The sequence below is a fragment of the Cicer arietinum genome, chromosome 5, assembly GCF_000331145.2.
Source record: "Cicer arietinum cultivar CDC Frontier isolate Library 1 chromosome 5, Cicar.CDCFrontier_v2.0, whole genome shotgun sequence".
Classification (NCBI taxonomy): Eukaryota; Viridiplantae; Streptophyta; class Magnoliopsida; order Fabales; family Fabaceae; genus Cicer; species Cicer arietinum.
Genome location: NC_021164.2, coordinates 79077110 through 79096377, shown reverse-complemented (window position 1 = coordinate 79096377; position 19268 = coordinate 79077110). Strand labels below are relative to the sequence as shown.

General features: G+C 35.4%; 1 protein-coding gene across 3 annotated transcripts in view; it reads right to left on the bottom strand.

Moving 5' to 3' along the window:
* Positions 1 to 2470: 2470 nt before the first annotated feature.
* The window catches only part of LOC101488765 (uncharacterized), a 21210-nt gene continuing 4412 nt past the window's right edge, over positions 2471 to 19268 (bottom strand). Inside the window, exons 2-9 of one of the 3 annotated variants that reach the window (XM_012716038.3) lie at positions 18411 to 18503; positions 18225 to 18319; positions 16273 to 17572; positions 15592 to 15652; positions 15404 to 15510; positions 5021 to 5111; positions 3264 to 3311; positions 2471 to 2856 (exon numbers count right to left, since the gene is read on the bottom strand). In XM_012716038.3, coding sequence (XP_012571492.1) covers positions 2797 to 2856; positions 3264 to 3311; positions 5021 to 5111; positions 15404 to 15510; positions 15592 to 15652; positions 16273 to 17402 — 1497 coding nt within the window. In that variant the 5' untranslated portion in view covers positions 17403 to 17572; positions 18225 to 18319; positions 18411 to 18503 and the 3' untranslated portion in view covers positions 2471 to 2796. The remainder of the gene's footprint in view (positions 2857 to 3263; positions 3312 to 5020; positions 5112 to 15403; positions 15511 to 15591; positions 15653 to 16272; positions 17573 to 18224; positions 18320 to 18410; positions 18504 to 19268) is intronic. The other 2 variants (XM_012716037.3, XM_004500650.4) reach the window with 2 other exon arrangements.

Genomic DNA, 19268 nt, shown 5'->3' with positions numbered 1-19268 from the left:
TCTCTTATATCAACGGCTTCTTATGGTTATTAAGGATGAGAATATGTTAGGTCGTCCGAGGCCTATGACATGACCTACTTATGGTCTGGTATGGTATATTTGATAAAAAGATTAGACTCAAGTTATTTTTAAAGTCTATTTATTTAAATAAGTCAGACTCAGACTTATAAAAAAGCCTATTAGGCCGCCTGACAGACCGACCTATATATAATTTATTATTTATTAATGTTATTTTTTTATTATTTATTAATAATATTATTTTATATTTTAAAGTCTATCAATTAGACAATCACTCGTTAGTCGTTCCATATTCGGTAGCCATTCTATATTCGGTAGTCGTTCGATATTCGGTAGCCGTTCAATTAGACAATCATTCAATAGCCGTTCCATATTTGTTTGAGAGATAATAATAGGTGCGTTTGTTTCATGAGAAAAAAATATATTCTTTGAAACCAAAAATCATTTCTTAGGGTTTAAATGGTGTTTGTTTCAGATTTTTTTATATAAATGCATAGTTTAGTCTATTTAAAAAAAATATAAAATAGAACATTTAAATGTTTTCATGTAAAAAAGACTTTTAAATAGGCTTTCAGGCCAGACCAAACTTTTAAAAAGGTCAGGTCAGGCCAGAAAAAAAGCCTATGATAGACGGTATGCCAGACTTAGGCTTAAAAAATTAACCGTAGATCAGACTCAGACATTTCAAAGTCTGGTCTGACCTAACCTATTCCCATCCATAATTGTTACCAAAAACTTCTTTACGATGTTTCACTTTTGTTTTTCTCCACGTTACTTCTATTTGCCTAAACTTTTTATTTTACCATTTTTCGAACAATTTTTTTCCCCTAAAAAATTTTAATGACGCATAAACAAGTTTAGGTCATTGTCTCCATTCAAGTTAAGGAAATCCCTCCAAAGAAAAATCTAACTTTTAGCGTAACACTTGTGACGCTCATATGAAAATGTGTGTCCTTATGATGTATGGAGTGAATCAATGACAATTTACAATGGCTTCCATCTTGACTATGTGATAAGTGTACAAAAACTATTTGATGTTCATGCTGCTTCTTTGCATGCTCATAGTACACCATATATGTCTGTAGGTATTCTACGGCCTTTATTCAGTCAATCATCATCTTGATATGATTATATTCGTTCGATTAAACTATCCACTAAAAAAAAAACAGAATAAATTGGATTTTTATTTACAATATTGTATTTCAAATGGCAAAAACTTAGTGGTGATGACGGTGAGATTGGGAGGGATGATAGGGGAATGAAAGAGATTGATTTGGGTGGAGCTTTGATGGTCATGGTTGTTGAGAAAGGTCGTATATTAGAGAAGGATTACATGTGGAAAGTATATGTTATGATAGTGAAGGATGTGATGAATCTAAAGATTAAAAACTCATGGTCCATCTTGGACTAATATTTCATAGGTGAAGGCTAAGCAGACTCTTAAATATAAGGAATAGAGTTAAATAAATTGATATGTTTAACATTAAATTTAAATGAAATATATTATTATTTTTAACCTACTTTTACTTATATTTAAAACTGGAGGAAGTATGTTGCTCTTATTATGTACATCAACTTTGTCATGCTAAAATTTAAAATCTTGGTATTTTAGTTGTACATACCCTCTGAGCATATTAGTCTTGAAGAATAAGTTGCTTGCAATTTTGGAGGATTGAGATTCCTTATAATATGATAATCCCCTTCTGAGATTATTTTTCTGAATCAATCCTTTTTTAAGATTTAACTTCAACTCCATCCTGCCATTTTCTAATTGAACACAAAACTACCATATATATAGTAGAATTTACACCTTATATAAAGTGGAATTGACACTTAATATTTTTTACTATGATGAGAGATGTAGCAAACGCATGCGATTGTTCACCTTCCTACTATTTTTATTATCATTTTCAAATAAATCACGCTTAAGGATTGCAATTTTCAATAGATAATAAACAAGTTTAATTCAATATATAATATACTTTGACTTTAATGGAGATATATTATCAGGGTTTTACATTGACATCAAATGAAAGACCACAATTTTTTCATGTCACAATTATTAATTTTAAAATAATCATACAAAAGTAGAATGATATAGCAAAGTAATGAATTTTTATTAAATATCATTGTAAAACTGTTTTACACTAACAATATATACTCTTTAATTCCATATACCTATTTTAAAAAACAAGTTAAATCTAGTTTTTTTTATAAATTTTAGTATGCATGATTGTTAACAAAATATGTAAAAATTAATAATTAGATTGGTGAAATTCAATTTCAACAAAAAGTTATTAAAAAGAGTAACTCTAACAAGAGGAACTCACGACACCAGGTTACTACTTCCGCAATAAGTTGATTCTAAACTCATGTATTTCTTTATCTATTTATATTTAGTAATTTTATTTTAAGAAACAAAAACTTTCCTTTGGGTTTGAAAAAGGGTAGATATGATAAACCTTTCATGTACTTAATTGCTCGAAAGTTGGGCATGAATGGAGCATGCAGGAGGCGATGGCTTCCATCATAATAGGCAAAATGACCCCCCACCCAAGCTATATATTTGTTCACATTTCTACCAAATAGAAGCTATAACCTAAAAAATTGGGATAAAATCTAGTAAGCCGGATCACAATATTGTTCCATATCTTTTGCCATGCCATAAAAACAAAATGGCACTGGATGACATGGAACATATACAATTTGGGTTGGGTGACCAGGTTGTTCAATATACACACAAAAAAAGAACCCAGATTTCTCACCACTATGGAATCTTCAATCACCATTATTTGTGCAATCTGATTTTCTCTGTTTAGCAGCAAGTCGGGGCCTCAGCTGTATGGCAAGGAGGTAAAGACAAGTAGAAAAGGAAAATAAAATAAAATCAAAATAGTGTTCGGTGGTTGAGCATGTAAACTATACACTAACAGTGAAAAATAGCTTCTATGGAAAGACAAAAGAGACAAGACTGCCATGAGTTGGGGATTAGAAGAGGAGGGATTGACCTACCTACAATAATTAGTACACATTCCAATATTCCTAGAATCTATACCTTAAGTTGCATACTATAAGCCTTTGTCTGTGTTCTAATGAATCAAACCAATTCTATGTTGCTAAATTATTTTATTATTACTATTGTCTATTATATTTTCATCTTTGACAGCATACAAGCAGAAGTATAAACCAAGAAATGCTCACCACAGATTATTTTGACTAATCAGAAATATGCAGTTTACACATACCATTTCTATATACTTCAGTTGCTTCAGAACTTGATCTGTCTCCACCTCCTGCAGCAAGTAAATGAAGTTGGGAATTTACAATGGCAAAGCAAGATAGTGTTCAAAGCTACATCAAATTACAAGGGAACAGAAAAGAACAGAATATGTTACATAACATCCCTATTTTCATTATCATGCTTAGGGTTGTCTTAATCGGGGTTTGCTTTTGTGTGTATGTCAGTTTGAGTGCTTCGGATGGGATCAGAACTAGGGTTTTTAACTTGGAAGTGAAAATGAGGGTTTCCATGTCTGAGCCAGGTGCCAAAGCGCAAGCCAACAGCCCCTAGCAACGATTACATGTTGAAACATGACTGTTTTTCATTGGACAAGGGGACTAGCACGTGATTTGGACAAGGCAGTGGACTTCAGAGTCCAGGTGCACCCCTCGGCCCTCAGGCCCTAGCCAAGTGCATATAGCAATCATAGCAGCTTGCCACGTGGAACACTGGTTGGGTGGCCAAACGGTGACACTTGACGTTGTCTAGATGGTGAAGGAAACTGCCACCATGCACCTCAATAAGTATACTTTCAGAGCTTATTATCTTCTTTCAATGATTCTAAATTGTTTTTGTAGCTTACATCTCATCCTGATACTATTTTAGGGTTCTCGCACGGTTGTCAGGAGTATAGGAATTGTTTTGGACTGTTCCAAAATTGTACTTAACCTTCTTTGGTAAGTATAAGACAATAAGTATGTTCTCTGCTTTGTGATACTCATCGACTCCTTTGGTTACACTTGTTTCGATGTGAATGTGTTTTTGAACTCCTAGTGAAATATAGCTCGCATGTTGTAAACCGTTGTAATTTTAGAAGAACGAGGAAGTTCCTGGTGTAGTGGACAGAAGGGCAAGGCTTGGAACAGCCTCTTGTTCATGTTCTCCTTGTGTTTTTTATCTTGCATCATTTACCCTTAATCCGACATAACTGGATTTTTGTGTACATGGTGTAATCTGAATCGTGTTGATGTGTTTGATTGTATTTTTGCCTTAATTGCAGTCCACATCTAGCTGACTTAATTGCGAAAAATTTGGGCTGCCTTCATGCAGCTTCCGGCACCTTCATTGTGCTGGTGTAATGAGGATGGATTTAATCCCACGTTGTCTGCAGATGTGGCCTTTGTAGTACTTATAAGGCTTCGGTAGCCCCACCTTACAAACTGGTTTTGTGGGGTTGAATTAGACTCGCCCCAAATTTTTAATACATATACATTTCAAAATTTTTGAACATGTTCGATAAATCCTAGATGTTTCCTACATGTAAATATGAAGGATTTAAGAAATTTCATATTTATTAATATATTAGTTGTAATGTGTTGTGTACTGTTCCATATATTTGAATATTTGAACATGTCAGATAAATCCTAGATGTTCATACATGTAAGTTTTAAGGTCTTATTAAAATTAATATTTCTTAATATATAAGTTGCGATGTGTTTTGAAGTGACTCATGTTTCTATCATGTTTCTATCACGTCGCCATCATCACTCTGTTGTGTTGTTCCCTGTGTCCTGAATACATATATCTGAGTTATACCTGTGTGTTCAGACAAACATAACAATACTATATATAAAAGGGCAAGCATATAAAAAATCCTAATAAAAATTAACCTAAAAATACAATACTTGATGTGACAATATTGTATGTTAGAGAAAATTTGCTCAGCATGTAGGTAGAAACAAAATCTGGAGTCTTCCAAACTCAAGGTTAAATATATTTCACCTGAGGTACAGCACAATCAGCATGAGATGGATCCCAATGAACAGCACAGAAGCACTCCCATTCATCGGTTTGCACTTCAAAAAGGGGAGCCCTGGCAAACAAAATATTTCTAGATTATGGTGTTTTGAGCACAATCAACAAGAGATCATTCTCACACTTTGCTCCTTTCTCATTTGTAAAGTAGCAAAATAATAAGAAAAGGATAATAAGAAATGTACGGGGTGATAAGGAAACGGACAAAAATATTAAAATCAAGTTTATGGGAAATGAAAAATAAAGTTGCATATTATCCCATGTGCTACTCTAAATGACATGCTTTTACTAAGATACTACCATAAATACTACCGTAAACCAGATTCTATCATAATAATACAGAATACAAAAAGATTAGAAGCAAATGCTCTAAAATTCTGGCTCAACTATTTGCATCTCCTTTTGGTTCTTCACAATACTTAGAGTTTGTGATTGGTAGATCAACCTTAGTCAGGTAGTTAGTCAGTGGGTTAAATAGGAAGTTAGTTGACAAAAACAAGGCATGTAACATATAAATAAGAAAAGGGATTGAAAATGAGGATTATCTAGTCATTTTATGATAGACTTGGGGATTTTTGGCATTAAGAGGTGCAGACCAGAGAACTTTCATATTCTTGCTAATAAAGATACCAGTTCTATCAACTGGTGACAGTATTACGAGGAAAATGGAGTTACAAATGGTGGCAATATTACGAGGGTTACAAGAATAGCAGTCCTTGATGCAACAGATGAAGGAGGAACTGTTGCAACAAACGAGGGAATTTGCGAGACGTTGCAGCGACTACAATCCTAGTGGAGGCAGCAGCGAAACTTGAGGATCAAGGCAACAGCTGCTGGTCACAACAAATATGTGGAATAGTTAAGATTGGTTGTGGGCCAAAATAAGAATCAAGAAAAACAGCCAAAGAAGAAACGAAAGGAGAGAAAGAGGCCGGAGAAGTGAGATAACGACAACTCTACTTTGTGAACCAAGAATTAAAAATCTAGGATAAGTAAGCACTCTAGGAAGAAGAAAACAAATAAATGCAGGACTAAGATTGATTTGAATTGCTTGGGAGATTAACCCTCAGCCTTACCTATTAACAAAAATAGGATTACAATCCAGATCCCTTGATTAGGGGTGGACAACGGGCGGATTCTGGCCCAAAAAGCCAATTCGGCCCAATCCGCGGGTGGTATTCGTAGGCCCACTTTAGCCAATTTTGACTTATGGGTTGGACAGATCGCGGGTGAGTAACCGCAGGTAACAGCAAAAAAAAGAGAAGAAAAGCTTTAGATTCAAGATGAAAAATAAATAAAAAATTTATTACCATCAATCTTAAATCTGCTTCATCTAAACATCTTAAAACGAAAATTTGATAACAACAACAGGAATAAGTTGCTATTTGAGAAAAAGAAAAAGAAGGAATAGGACGATTGTGCTCTACTTTGTTGTTCCATATTTGCCCCATCTAGTTTACGGGCATTTAGTTTAGGAATAGAAGAAGAGAGTAAAGAGAGTGAAGTAGTGTTGTAGGATTTCAAAAGAATAAAAATGGTTTAAAGGAAATAAATATAATAAAGGCCAAACATTTAATTTTTTTTAATTAAATTAAACACTAGTATAATATAAGAGTATGCATTATTATCCTATATCCCAAGTAAAAAGATAGGTGCATTGATTATTTTCCATTCCCATAAAAAGCACGACACACACTGCGGGCTGGCATTGTGCAGTCTGGCCTATGTGCGCGTGGGGCAATGTGCAGTTAATTTATAATTTCTTCATTTCAACTGTATACGGGCGGGTGCAGGTACCAATGGGCCAACTTTTGCCATCCAAACCTGCCGAAATGAACCGCCAGTCTCCTCAAAATTCGGTTCGGATAAAACGCAGTCCCAGGCGAGTTCAGATTTCTGTCCACTCCTACCCTTGATTATAGGGATAAGAACAAACCTATATATATAATTAATATACATATACAATCAGAAACATATGCAAACGATAGAGGGAAGTTAATCTGAAAAATATCTCAACACTCCCTCTCAAGCAAGTGTTGTAATGTGTATATATCATGCATCAATATCGGTAAATATATCAAATATCCTCGAGCCACCAAAAGACTTGGTGAAAATACTAGCCAACTGATCATATGAGAGTTCACAAAGGATGTAACAATTTTCCTAGAAATAATTTTTCTCGCAGATAAAGGTGGCAATCAAGATTAGTTCTCTCATGGAAGACGAGACTAAATGTGATGTGTAAATAAGACCCCTCTGATAAGAACACAGTAACCAAAGGTCTAATGTTGATCATTAGGACCTCCAATCCAATACACATATTATTTGCAACAACATCAGAGTGACTTTTATTCTCATAATTTAATCATCTTCCTGAAGACCCCTTTATATATCTCAAGATGTGAACCACTGCATTCCATTTATTGTCACAAGGAGACTTAAGGAATTGACTCACAACAGGTCTAGTCATAGTAAGGGAGTTTAGTTTCCCAACCAACCTTTGATATCTACTCATGTCTGATAAGGACTCCCCTTGATCTAGCATAAGCTTGCTATTTGTATCCATAGTTGTGTGTTTCAATGGATTTCCAATCTAACATCCCAATCACCTCCAAATTGCCAGGTGCATACTTCCTCTGAGACATGGCAACACCTCTCTTTGACTTAGCTACTTAAATTCCAAGGAAATATTTAAATTGGCCAAAGACCTTGGTTTGAAAGCGCTGAAACAAATGGCACTTGAGATCCTAATTACCAATATGCTCATCCCTTGTAATAATATTATCATCCACGTGAGAAACAAGATTGATGCCTTGGTAAGTAGAGGAGTGGCTATAAAACATTGAATGGCCAGCTTCACTGCAGAACATGCCAAAACCTGAAGAACTGAATTAAATTTGTTAAACCATGCTATAGGACTTTCCCTGAGACTGTATAATGTTTTACGCAATATACAAACAAAGCCATGAGACTCACCTTGACCAACAAACCCAAGCTGTTGCTCCATATAAACTACTCATAGTTATCATTTATTCGATCATAGCTTGCCACCATCCTGGATGAGAAAGTGCTTCCTATACATTTTGTGGAATGGACACAGAGGATAGAGACAAGCTAATGGGAGCGTGATACACAATGATTTCTCAAAAAACTATAAATGGTATGAGGATTTCTAGAAGAACAAGTACCTTTGTGAAGAGCTATTGGTAGTTTCATAGGCAGTTCAGATTGGGCGAAAGTAGGATAAGGGATTGGAACAGAAAATGAAGCATTGATCTCTGATGGGATTTTCCTCCAAAGGTGCACGATGAGGATGACGTTGAGGAGGAGGAATCAAACGAATGGACGACTCTAGTGTATTTAAGCCTGACGAGTTAGGAACAAATGGAATAGAAGAAAGGTATGATAATACCTGAGAAACAGATTATTCTTGTTGATTATGAGATCATAATCATATTCTGATGTACAGTTATTAGTATGTCTTAATTAGGATTTATGTTTTATTTCTTATTTAGTGATAGCATTTATCGGGAAAATCAGTTTCTTGATTTTCAACTCTATTTGATTTACATAATTAACTTCCTATCCTATTTATATCTCCTCATGTAATCAGTTTTTAGTATCAAGTGAATAAACAATAGCTTTTCTGCATGGTATCAAATCTAGATCTGAACCATCCCTAGTCTCTTTCATCGACACAACCATGGAAGAAGACAAAACAGAAGTCTCACCCACAGAGATTGGCATAAATCTTGTCGACTCAATCGAAGGGACTAAACTTCTCATCACTGGCCACAAGTTGAATGGCCAAAACCACTTTCAATGGGATAGTTAAAACCATTTTGCAACAGGGACATCATAGGCAAGGCAACAAACAAGAAATGGAAGAGAAACAGGATCCATCTCCATTCAGCAAAGAACAAATAGAGGCTCTGCAGAAAATGCTCTAGCAGATTGTTCTTATTGCAGAAAAATGTGGTACAGCTTCAGTAGCACAAAAAGGTAATTTCCTACATGCTTTACATGCTAGCAAAGGAAAATCAAAATCATGGATCATAGATTCAGGAGCCTCGGATCACATGACTGGGGATATAACACTATTTGACAACTATTCTCCCTGTCATGATAACTCCTCTATTCGGCTTGCTGATGGTACCTTGTCAAAGGTTACTGGTACAAGTTCTGTTATTATTTCAAAAGATATTACTCTTAATTTTGTATTGTATGTTCCCAAACTTGATTGCAAATTGTTGTCTATTAGCAAACTGACAAGAGACTTGAGATGTGTTGCTAAATTTTTTCCCAATCTGTGTGAATTTCAAATTTTGGAGTCGGGAAAGACAATCGGTAGTGCTAAAGAGTGTGTTGGACTTTACTACTTGCAAGTTGAAGATTCCTCCAAAGATCTCAAAGCAAATTCTTGCTCAGTGGTTTCTCCAAATAGTGACGAGTTTGTAATGTTGTGGCACTATCGATTAGGTCACCCAAATTTAAGGTACTTAGAGAAATTATTTCACTCATCATTCAGAAAAAACATAATGAACTTTCAATGTAAAGCATGTCAGTTATCCAAGCATACCCGAAACACATACTCACCTAAACCATATAAACCCTTTCAACCCTTCTCCTTAATTCACAGTGATGTATGGGGGCCATCTCGGATTATCAACATTACTGGAGCTAAATGGTTTGTTAAATTCATCGATGATCACACAAGAGTCACATGGATATTTCTCATGAAAGAGAAATCAGAAGTTGGAAAATTATTTAAGTTTTTCCTCACCATGGTGCAAACACAATTCCAAGCAAAAATTAAGGTGCTCAGAACTGACAATGGTCGATAAATATTTTAGTTCAGCACTAGAGTCCTACCTTAAGATCTATGGAATTGTCCACCAGAGTTCATGTGTAGATACCCCCCAACAAAATGGGGTCGCAGAAAGAAAAAATAGGCATCTATTGGAACTAACAAGATCTCTCATGCTAGCCACAAATGTACCAAAATATTTTTGGGGAGAAGTTGTCCTTTCAGCCACCTATCTCATAAATAGGATGCCTTCCCGCATCCTCAATTTTGACACACCCTATTCTACTCTCCAAACTATTTTTCCAACCAGTAGAGTTCTCACCTCAATCCCATTTAAAATCTTTGGATGTTCAGCCTTTGTTCACAACCTAAACCCTCTCCGCAGCAAACTTGACCCAAAATCTATCAAATGTATTTTGCTTGGCTACTCACCTCACCAAAAAGGTTATAGGTGTTATTCCCCAACAACCAGAAAATTTTACCACACTATGGATGTGACCTTTGAGAATCAACCATACTACTCCAAAGTTGGAATTCAGGGGGAGAATACCATAATCCCGAAAGAAACAACAGAATTTCAAGTTTTGGGTTTTGAGATGGTCGAACAAACTGCAGCAGCAGAAACAGAAAATCCCGCACCTACAGAATCAACTGAATCGGTAAATTCTACAACAGTAGAACCAATAAATTATACACCAGCAGAACCAAAAAATTCCACACCAGCAGAACCAGTCCTTGAAATTGCACTCGTAGAAATTTCTGCATAAGAAGCTGACTAGAAAGTTTACACTAGGAGGAGGAAAAGCAAACATGTGGTAGAATCAAACGCAGCTCCAATGCAAAGCCATGAATCCAACCAGGCTCTAGAAAATCGAATCTCATCAGGTAATACTATTCCCAACTCAGAACCTGTCAATATGAGTTTAATTGACAGTGATATTCCTATTACACTAAGGAAAGGAACGAGAACTTGTACTCAACACCCCATTGAAAGATATGTGTCATATGGGAAATTATCACAAGGATACAAGGCATTTGTAGTAGCACTTGACAACACCTATATTCCAAGGAATATTCAAGAAGTCCACCAACAACCTGAGTGGGTAGCAGCTGTAACAGAAGAACTTCATGCGTTGATTAAAAATAACATTTGGCAAATTACTGCTCTACCAGAGGGAAAGAAGCAGGTTGACTGTAAGTGGATATTCTCTATCAAATACAATGCGGATGGGAGCATAAATCGGTACAAGGCACGATTAGTGGCAAAGGGATTCACCCAATCATATGGCATAGACTATGAAGAGACATTTGCTCCAGTGGCCAAACTTAACTTAGTACGAGTCATATTATCCTTGACTGCAAACTTGGATTGGCCACTACACCAGCTAGACATTAAAAATGTCTTCCTAAATGGTGAGTTAGAAGAGGAAGTATACATGCAAATTCCCTCAGGACTTGAATCATCCAGCACTTTGAACAAGGTGTGCAAGCTACAAAAATATTTGTATGGCCTCAAGCAATCACCTAGAGCATGGTTTGATAGATTAACTAGAGTTGTCAAAGATGATGGATTCATACAAGGTCAATCTGATCACACTATGTTTGTCAAACACTCATTGGAAGGAAAGGTAAATTTATTCATTGTGTATGTTGATGATATCATTATCACGTGAGATGATCATAATCAAATCAGACACTTGAAAGAACTCTTGGCTATGGAGTTTGAAGTCAAAGACTTAGGACAACTTAAGTATTTCTTAGGGATGGAAGTAGCTCGAACAAAAGAGGGAATATATGTCTCTCAAAGGAAATATACCCTAGACTTACTCCAAGAAACTGGAATGCTCGAGTGTAAGGCTGCCAATATACCCCTATGGAATCAGTAAGCAGAAGCATCCCCGAAGAAGGTCCACTAGCTAACAAAGAGAGGTATCAAAGTCTAGTTGGGAAATTGATCTACCTAACTCATACTCGGCCTGATATTGGATTTGTCATAAGCATGGCAAGTCGCTACATGACAAGTCCTACCGAAGCTCACATGAAAGTCGTGAACAGAAGCTTGCAGTACCTTAAAGGTATACCAGGTAGAGGTCTTCATTTCAGAAAAAATACAAATAGGAGTATCGAAGTATACACTGACTCAGATTGGGCTGGATGTACATCAAACAGAAAGTCAACTACTGGTTATTGCTCATTCGTGTGGGGAAACATGGTTACTTGGAGAAGCAAGAAACAGTTTGTGATAGCTAGAAGTAGTGCATAAGCTGAATTCAGAGTCATAGGCACAAGGCATTTGTGAAGGAATTTGGCTAAAGAAAATACTAGATGATATCAGAATTGAAACCAATTACACCATGAGAATCTTTTGTGACAACAAAGCTGCCATCAACATTGCAAAGAACCCCGTTCACCATGATAGAACAAAACATGTGGAAATTGACCGACATTTTATAAAAGAGAAGATTGATCATGGTATTATAAGTATTGATCATGTACCATCGTGCAACCAAACAACTGACATCCTAACTAAAGCTCTTCCAAGAAATACATATGAGAATATCAGATCCAATCTGGGCATGATAGACATCTACCACCCAAATTAAGGGGGGGTGTTGATTATGTGATCAGAATCATATTCTGATGTACAGTTATTAGTATGTCTTAATTAGGATTTCTGGAATTCTATATCAATGAAGTGAAGAACATGGTATTTGAAAGAAGGTGACATCAGCTGATAAGTAAAAACGATGAATTGAAGGGGAATAACATCGATATCCTTTTCGAACTCGAGAATAACCAAGAAAATGCACTTGATAGCACAAGCCTTTAACTTATTAATACCTTGAATAAGATTGTGAACGAAACAAGTAGAACCAAAGATATAAGGAGGAACTTTGAAGAGAGGTTCACTAGGAAATAACAAAAGAGATAACACAGGAAATACAACGGAGATGCCTTAAAAAATTTGAATGGAGGAGAAAAATAATCTTTTGCATTATCACCGTGCAAGATGCAAATAGAATGCCCAAATTGAGTTTGGAATATGGAAAACAACTATAAGCATTATTTCATTTGGAAAACCCATGTGTCTCTTAGAAAATCTTTTATGTAACCTAAACCCCAAAACAAAAGTAACATAACTCAGACCCCATATATCATAATGAACAAAATCAAAGAAAGAATTTTCCTAATGTTGACCTTGACTTGGAAAGGTAGAAGGAACATGTTTGTCCCACGAATTCAAACAAGAGAAACTAGGAACCATTTTTATCAATTTATTTAAATTTGGATGACCCAAACGATGATGAATAAGAGTTGGAGAATCTATAGTGGTACAAACAAATAGAAGGTAGAGATTGGAAATAGTAGAGACAATGCAATTCCTCTTTTTAATATATAGTGAGTAAGAATTCATATCTTGTTCCAGAGCAATCAAAGTGCGAGTAAGTTGACTAACTGAAATAAAATTAAAAGTAGAACCAGCACAAAGAGAATAGAGTTTAAGGATATGTGCAATAGTTGTTGAGGTTTGTTGAGATGCACCATTACCAATAATAAAGGATTCTCCCAATCATGATGACAAAGGCGGTGCAGAAAAAACACACTAGAACAGGACTAACTTGGAGGAAGGGATCCAAAAAAATGCAGCAAATAGTGATGAAAAATGCTCTAAACAATGACAGAGTTGTGGTGTGATTTTCTTCATCCTTCTTTGCAATGATGATTGCATAAAATATAATGAGTGCGTAGAACAGTGGTGTAAAAAAAAGGTGTACAAATAAATGCATAGAAACACAACACATAGTTGAGATGAGTGTCGGGCAAACAAAAGAAGTAAAGATCCGCAGCAGATGTGCACATAGGATGGCAGTGTCTAAGGCTCTTGCCAACGGCTCAACTCTAATGGGAGAGTTGTAGTGACAAGGAGGTCATGGGTTCAACTCCCCCTTCAACAAAGTTAACAACTAATTACTAACATTGATTATTTGAAAAAAAAATTCATAGAAATATCTCAACAAAAATAGTCACAAGTGAGATTATGAAAGAGCAAAGAAATATGTTGAAGGTGGAATAATTGTTGAGAAAAGTAGTTGAATAGAAAGGAGATTGGGAAAGAGAACCTTCCTTGTGGGTCGCACGACAATGGAAAAGAATAGGAAAAGACAAGTAACGACCATGGAAACTAAGGTCCATATTGGCATACTCTTTCTGCCACTAGGAATGAGTTTTGTGGTGGAAAAAGGGATGGGTCATCAACAGGAACAAAGCTCATAGTGCAATGACCATGGAAAACCCTTTAACACAAATGAATGGACAACTGAGTTGTGGTGTCACCCCAAAAAATTGGTTGGATCACATGTGAAAAGGAGCAAAATGCTAGATTTGTAACAAGGTTACAAACTTCGGGCCAAACTTGTGATCCTAATGAGTCAGCTCCATATCATGGGGGAAGTGTCCAAGGCCAACACAATTGTATTTGATTATTCTCTTCAATGTGGGTCAAATCAAATGTTCAAAAAATGTAACAAGTTAGAAGTGAATGGCAACAAAGGCTACAAAAATGGTCCAAATATGATTGGGCCGTTATCCTTCCAAAATTGGGATATGGGTGGCAATATTAAAATTGTAGTAGTTGTTGGATTGTACATAAGGACAAATAAAATGTTTAAGGGGAGGGGGTATTGATAGATAAACCTTAGTTAGCTAGTTAGTTGGAGGGTTAATTAGGGAATTAGTTAGCGGAATAAAGCAACGTTGTAATCCTTTTTTTTCTGAGTCCTACATTGGATATGATATGGCCTGGAAAAGTGTTAGTCAAATAGAGGCACCAATCCCTTCACCTTTAAGATGGTATCAAAGTCTATTCTAGATTAATTGGTCTACCCGTTATCAGCCACTCCAGTCACATTCCAATTGTCCGATCCTAGGCGTGAGCGAGTCTGTCGAGAGTCCTACATTGAACGTGATATTATAACGTGAAAAGTGTTTATAAGTGAGATACATCTCTCACGTGACAAAACGGTTGTGTAGGGTTGAGTTAGGTTCAACCCAATTGCTAAGTTTTCCTAATAAAGTTACAAGTTTTTGTCATAATGTTGGGCTTTGTGTAGAAATTTGTATTTTTCAATAATATCCAATTTGTTCTTAGAAAAACAGGTGATAACCCAAATCCTGTTCTTAATCCTAAGTCTTAAACATCCCTAATAATCAGCATTCAGCAGTAGCCAAACCATTTGACTCAAGTGCTTTATCCTTAATTGTACTCTAAATGGTTTTTTTGGTCTCCTAATCTGCAAAAAGCTAATTAGCCTTACGCCTTTACCTAACAAAATAGGGCTGATCTAACCCTTCAACCTAAAGGACTGGGATTATTCATCAGCAAGAAATACAGTTGCTTATGCTTTGTGTAACAGCTACATCCATTACCTACTCAACCCTGAACCCTGATCCAACCCTTCTACAATGTTTTCTTTTTGTTAAATAAAACAAAGTTTCGAATAGAAAAATCATTCAAAGACCCAAAACAATGCCGTGGAACATACCTGCGCCATTTTCCGCATATTGTCCTGCTGGTTCTATCTATAACCTCCTGGCATTGAAGCCAATTGCCAATGGAACTGAGTCTAGTTGGATTTCTCGTATTCTCTTCCTGCAGAACAGAAAGCATTTTTTCCATCACTCTAGCGTCAAATGAAAATGGAGATCATAAAAAAATTACCAAAACCTTTACCTGCAGTCTATAAAATTCTGAAGGAGTAATTTCCAATGGTCCTGGAATGTCATATTCATCACTGCCAGAAACAACAAAATTACAATCACGACATTTAAAATGTTAATTTTCTTACCAATCAAGGCTGACTCTGTGTGTGTATAAAACCTATGTGTGTCTTAGAATTATTGGCAGACTACAATGTAATATTCTTCAAATTTTGGGAGCTTACAACAATACATTCATGAATTTGTTGACAAAAGTCACCAAAGTAAATACATCATCATGTATCAACATTAGCATTAAATCATCCTCATTTGTTACTTTTGTCACCCCACATATCCACTAAATCTATTGCAAAAGTTAGCTGCAGTGTATAGAGTAAGTGAATAACAATCGTTAAAAAATAGGATGACACGGTATTAAAACAGCATTGTAACTATGCATTCTTGAAACCAAATAAATTGTTTTTAAAAAAGGAAACAACATAGCAATTGGCACTGACCAAATATATCAGTTTCTGCATATCACTTTCTATGCCAACTAACATCTAGCAACTTTTGACTCCCCAATGAATAATTTGTTCACATAAATTAAACTTGGTAAAAGCTATATTTAAAGCAATGTAAGAAAAACCTAGTACAATTGATGGGTGTCATACAAATTTTGGTTCCAATCATTTGTGATTAAAACGGAAGTTACCTTTTTACTGGGCCTGACCAGTCAAGTACTTCAGCCTGAAAACCTTTACCAACTCGCACACCAGTCATATATGGCTCAGTGTCTCTCAACATCAACAGTATGGGATTCATTTCAGCCGTAATTGAGGTAGTTCTACATTTCCCCATTTCACTGTTGATACCTGGTGATTTGATAAATGTCTCCATAAGAATTTTCTGCCTTTTATCATGACATGAATGACAAAACCACTCATCAATTGGTAATTTTTTCAAACGTCGATTATAGCAAGATGGATGATATGAATCTTCACAACTATCACATAAAAGCATGTTCAATGAGCTATCCAAATGACCACATATTTTGCATGACCTGGAACAGCAGTTATTACTAGTTGTAACAGCATCTTCAACGGAAACCACATTATCTGTAAGAGTATCTCCTCTAAGAAGTCCATAGCTTCTCAAAATATTAATGCAGAAATCCTTTTCTGTTAAATTTTCCTTTGTGATATCCATAACTATTACACTGGAAGAGGAGCATTCACCAGTTTCATCCATCTCAGTTTCTAAGGAATCTGAAACAAGCACCATGTTTGACTTTGAAGAGGAGCAGCTACCGTTTACACTGTCAATACCTAAGTTTTTCTTTGTCGTATATTTGGCTACTCTATCAAGAAAAACAGAAGGCATAGAAGGATCTTTTACCATTTCACCTTGATGCTTAACTTGAAAGCCTGCTGTTTGATCCTCACCTGATGATAAATGCAGAGAGGAACTTATGACTGAAGGGAAATTGGCACTTGTCTGCACATCAGTTGGCCCTAGCTTGAAAAGAGAGGCAATTCCCTTGCGTAGCTTTTTTCTCCTGTATACCATCAAATTAGGTGCAGTACTTTCAGTCATTATACTTGCAGTTGATGGTTGACCAGAACTTCTTAGAAAGTTTGAGCTGTAAGGATCATCAGCATTCCTTCTATCCTCTTCCATTGGTTCAGCTTTCCTACACCAGTCAACATGGTACTTATTGCATTTCAGACAAACCTGCAAACTTTCACCACTAGGCATCCGGTCACATAGAAAATCTTTCCCATCATCAGATACATAACATAAACCAGCTTCAACTGAACTAAGAACAGAACTTTGTATTAACATTATCACCTGAATCAAATTCGGAAAAGAAGAATGCTGTGTATTGCTACAGAGCCCCAAAGGTAAAGAGTTCAGAAAATTGCTTTACGGTATTTTCATGTTTCAATTTCAGGATTATTGAACCACTGGAAGCATATTAGTCAATTTCATCCAGTCAACCAAGTAATGGCTACCTGATTTGAAAATAACAAACAAAAATAAAGAAAATAATAAGAAAGAAGTACAAAAGGGCAAATTGATTCACAATCATAAATAGCTAATGGTCAATATATTTGCTATTGAACAAAATATATATGACTCAAAATTACTGTAAATTTGATAACTTCAAAATTACAGGATGAACTATGGAGGCTAACTTGTGAATTTGTTATATTGCTAGCATCCATCCTGAAATTGAGTATCCTACAAACTAAATTAATATTCTCTTCATAGCTCTGACACAGTACATGTAAACACGAAAGGATATCTGAAAGAAGCGTGATTATGTCTAGAAATTTGGGGCCTTAGGCAAAATTCAAAATCAAACTGAATATTATATAAAATATCAATTCTCATATTAATTTTCTAGCTTTTAGAGCTGCAAAATTATTTATCGTAGTTTTATAATCAAGCAAATCTATCGTTTCAATTTCAATAAATAAGATGACTAATTCATTCAATCTACCTAGTAGCATTGTTGATCTTAGAAAGAATTGACGAAATTTATTTTTTCAAAAAGATTCATAGTTTCTATTTGATATTTTCTATCACTACAAAGTACAAGAATAAAATAAAAAACGATAGAACTTGGAAATAAAAAAAAAATTGCACATTGATATTATCTACCTCAAGTTTGCAGCAATTTGATATCAACTACTATCTGCTTTTAAGTCTTCAAAATAATATGAAGATATGGAGAAAAGTGGGAGAACAGAAGAAATCTGAAGTAAACATGTTAAAATTTTATAATACATTTATAGATAATAAAATATGTGCACGGTTAAATTTTGGAAACAAAAAAAGTAATTATACCTTAATTAATTTACTTCAACGGTTATACACTATTGATTTGCAATAATAATTGGCAGTTATGGCACACAACACAACCATCCGACTATCATTGCACTACATGGAGACATTCAAAAAGTAAAAACATTCAAAAAGCAGTGATATAATTATTGGAATTTGGAAAGAGAGATGTCGAGTAAATGCATGTGGCAATTTACCAAGTTGCATAAGGGTAAAGGCCTCCTACAGGTAAGAGTGTGGTTTGACAATTTCCATCCATATATATAGACTATAGAGTAGAAGTAGTAAAAATTGGCAAATTTTAAGGCCCAGGGTTGTGGCCTTGCCCTCCTTGCATTGGTCACAAGCCTGGAAGGAAGAGTTTGTCTTGGAAAATTACTTGGCAAGATAAAAAAGCATGTAATTGATTCGGGCATACATCAACCTTTCGCATTGAAATGTATAACCTTTTGTAAAATCTAGTGACTATAACATGAAAATTTCTCATGGCTTTTGCACCGAACTAGTGCAATTTTGTTTCACAATTCCAAATCAAATCCAACTTCAAATTTATTTTCCAAACCAATTTAATAAATCTAAACAATAAACTTGCAACAATTACAACAACTTTATACTACAAATATCAAGAGATTAAATATGTATACAAGTAATGCTTAATCCCAACAATTTAACAAATACGTGTGCGTGCAAGTATCTGTACTTGATAGGAACCCAATACAAGAGAAACTAAAGTGTATTATTAATTGGAAAACCAATACTATCATAGAACAAAAACCCTTGAAATCCCTGAGCTGAGCACCTTATCAAGAAACTTAAAGTCTCTTGTGCCTAATAACAAAATTCCCAAAAAATACCCCCCCC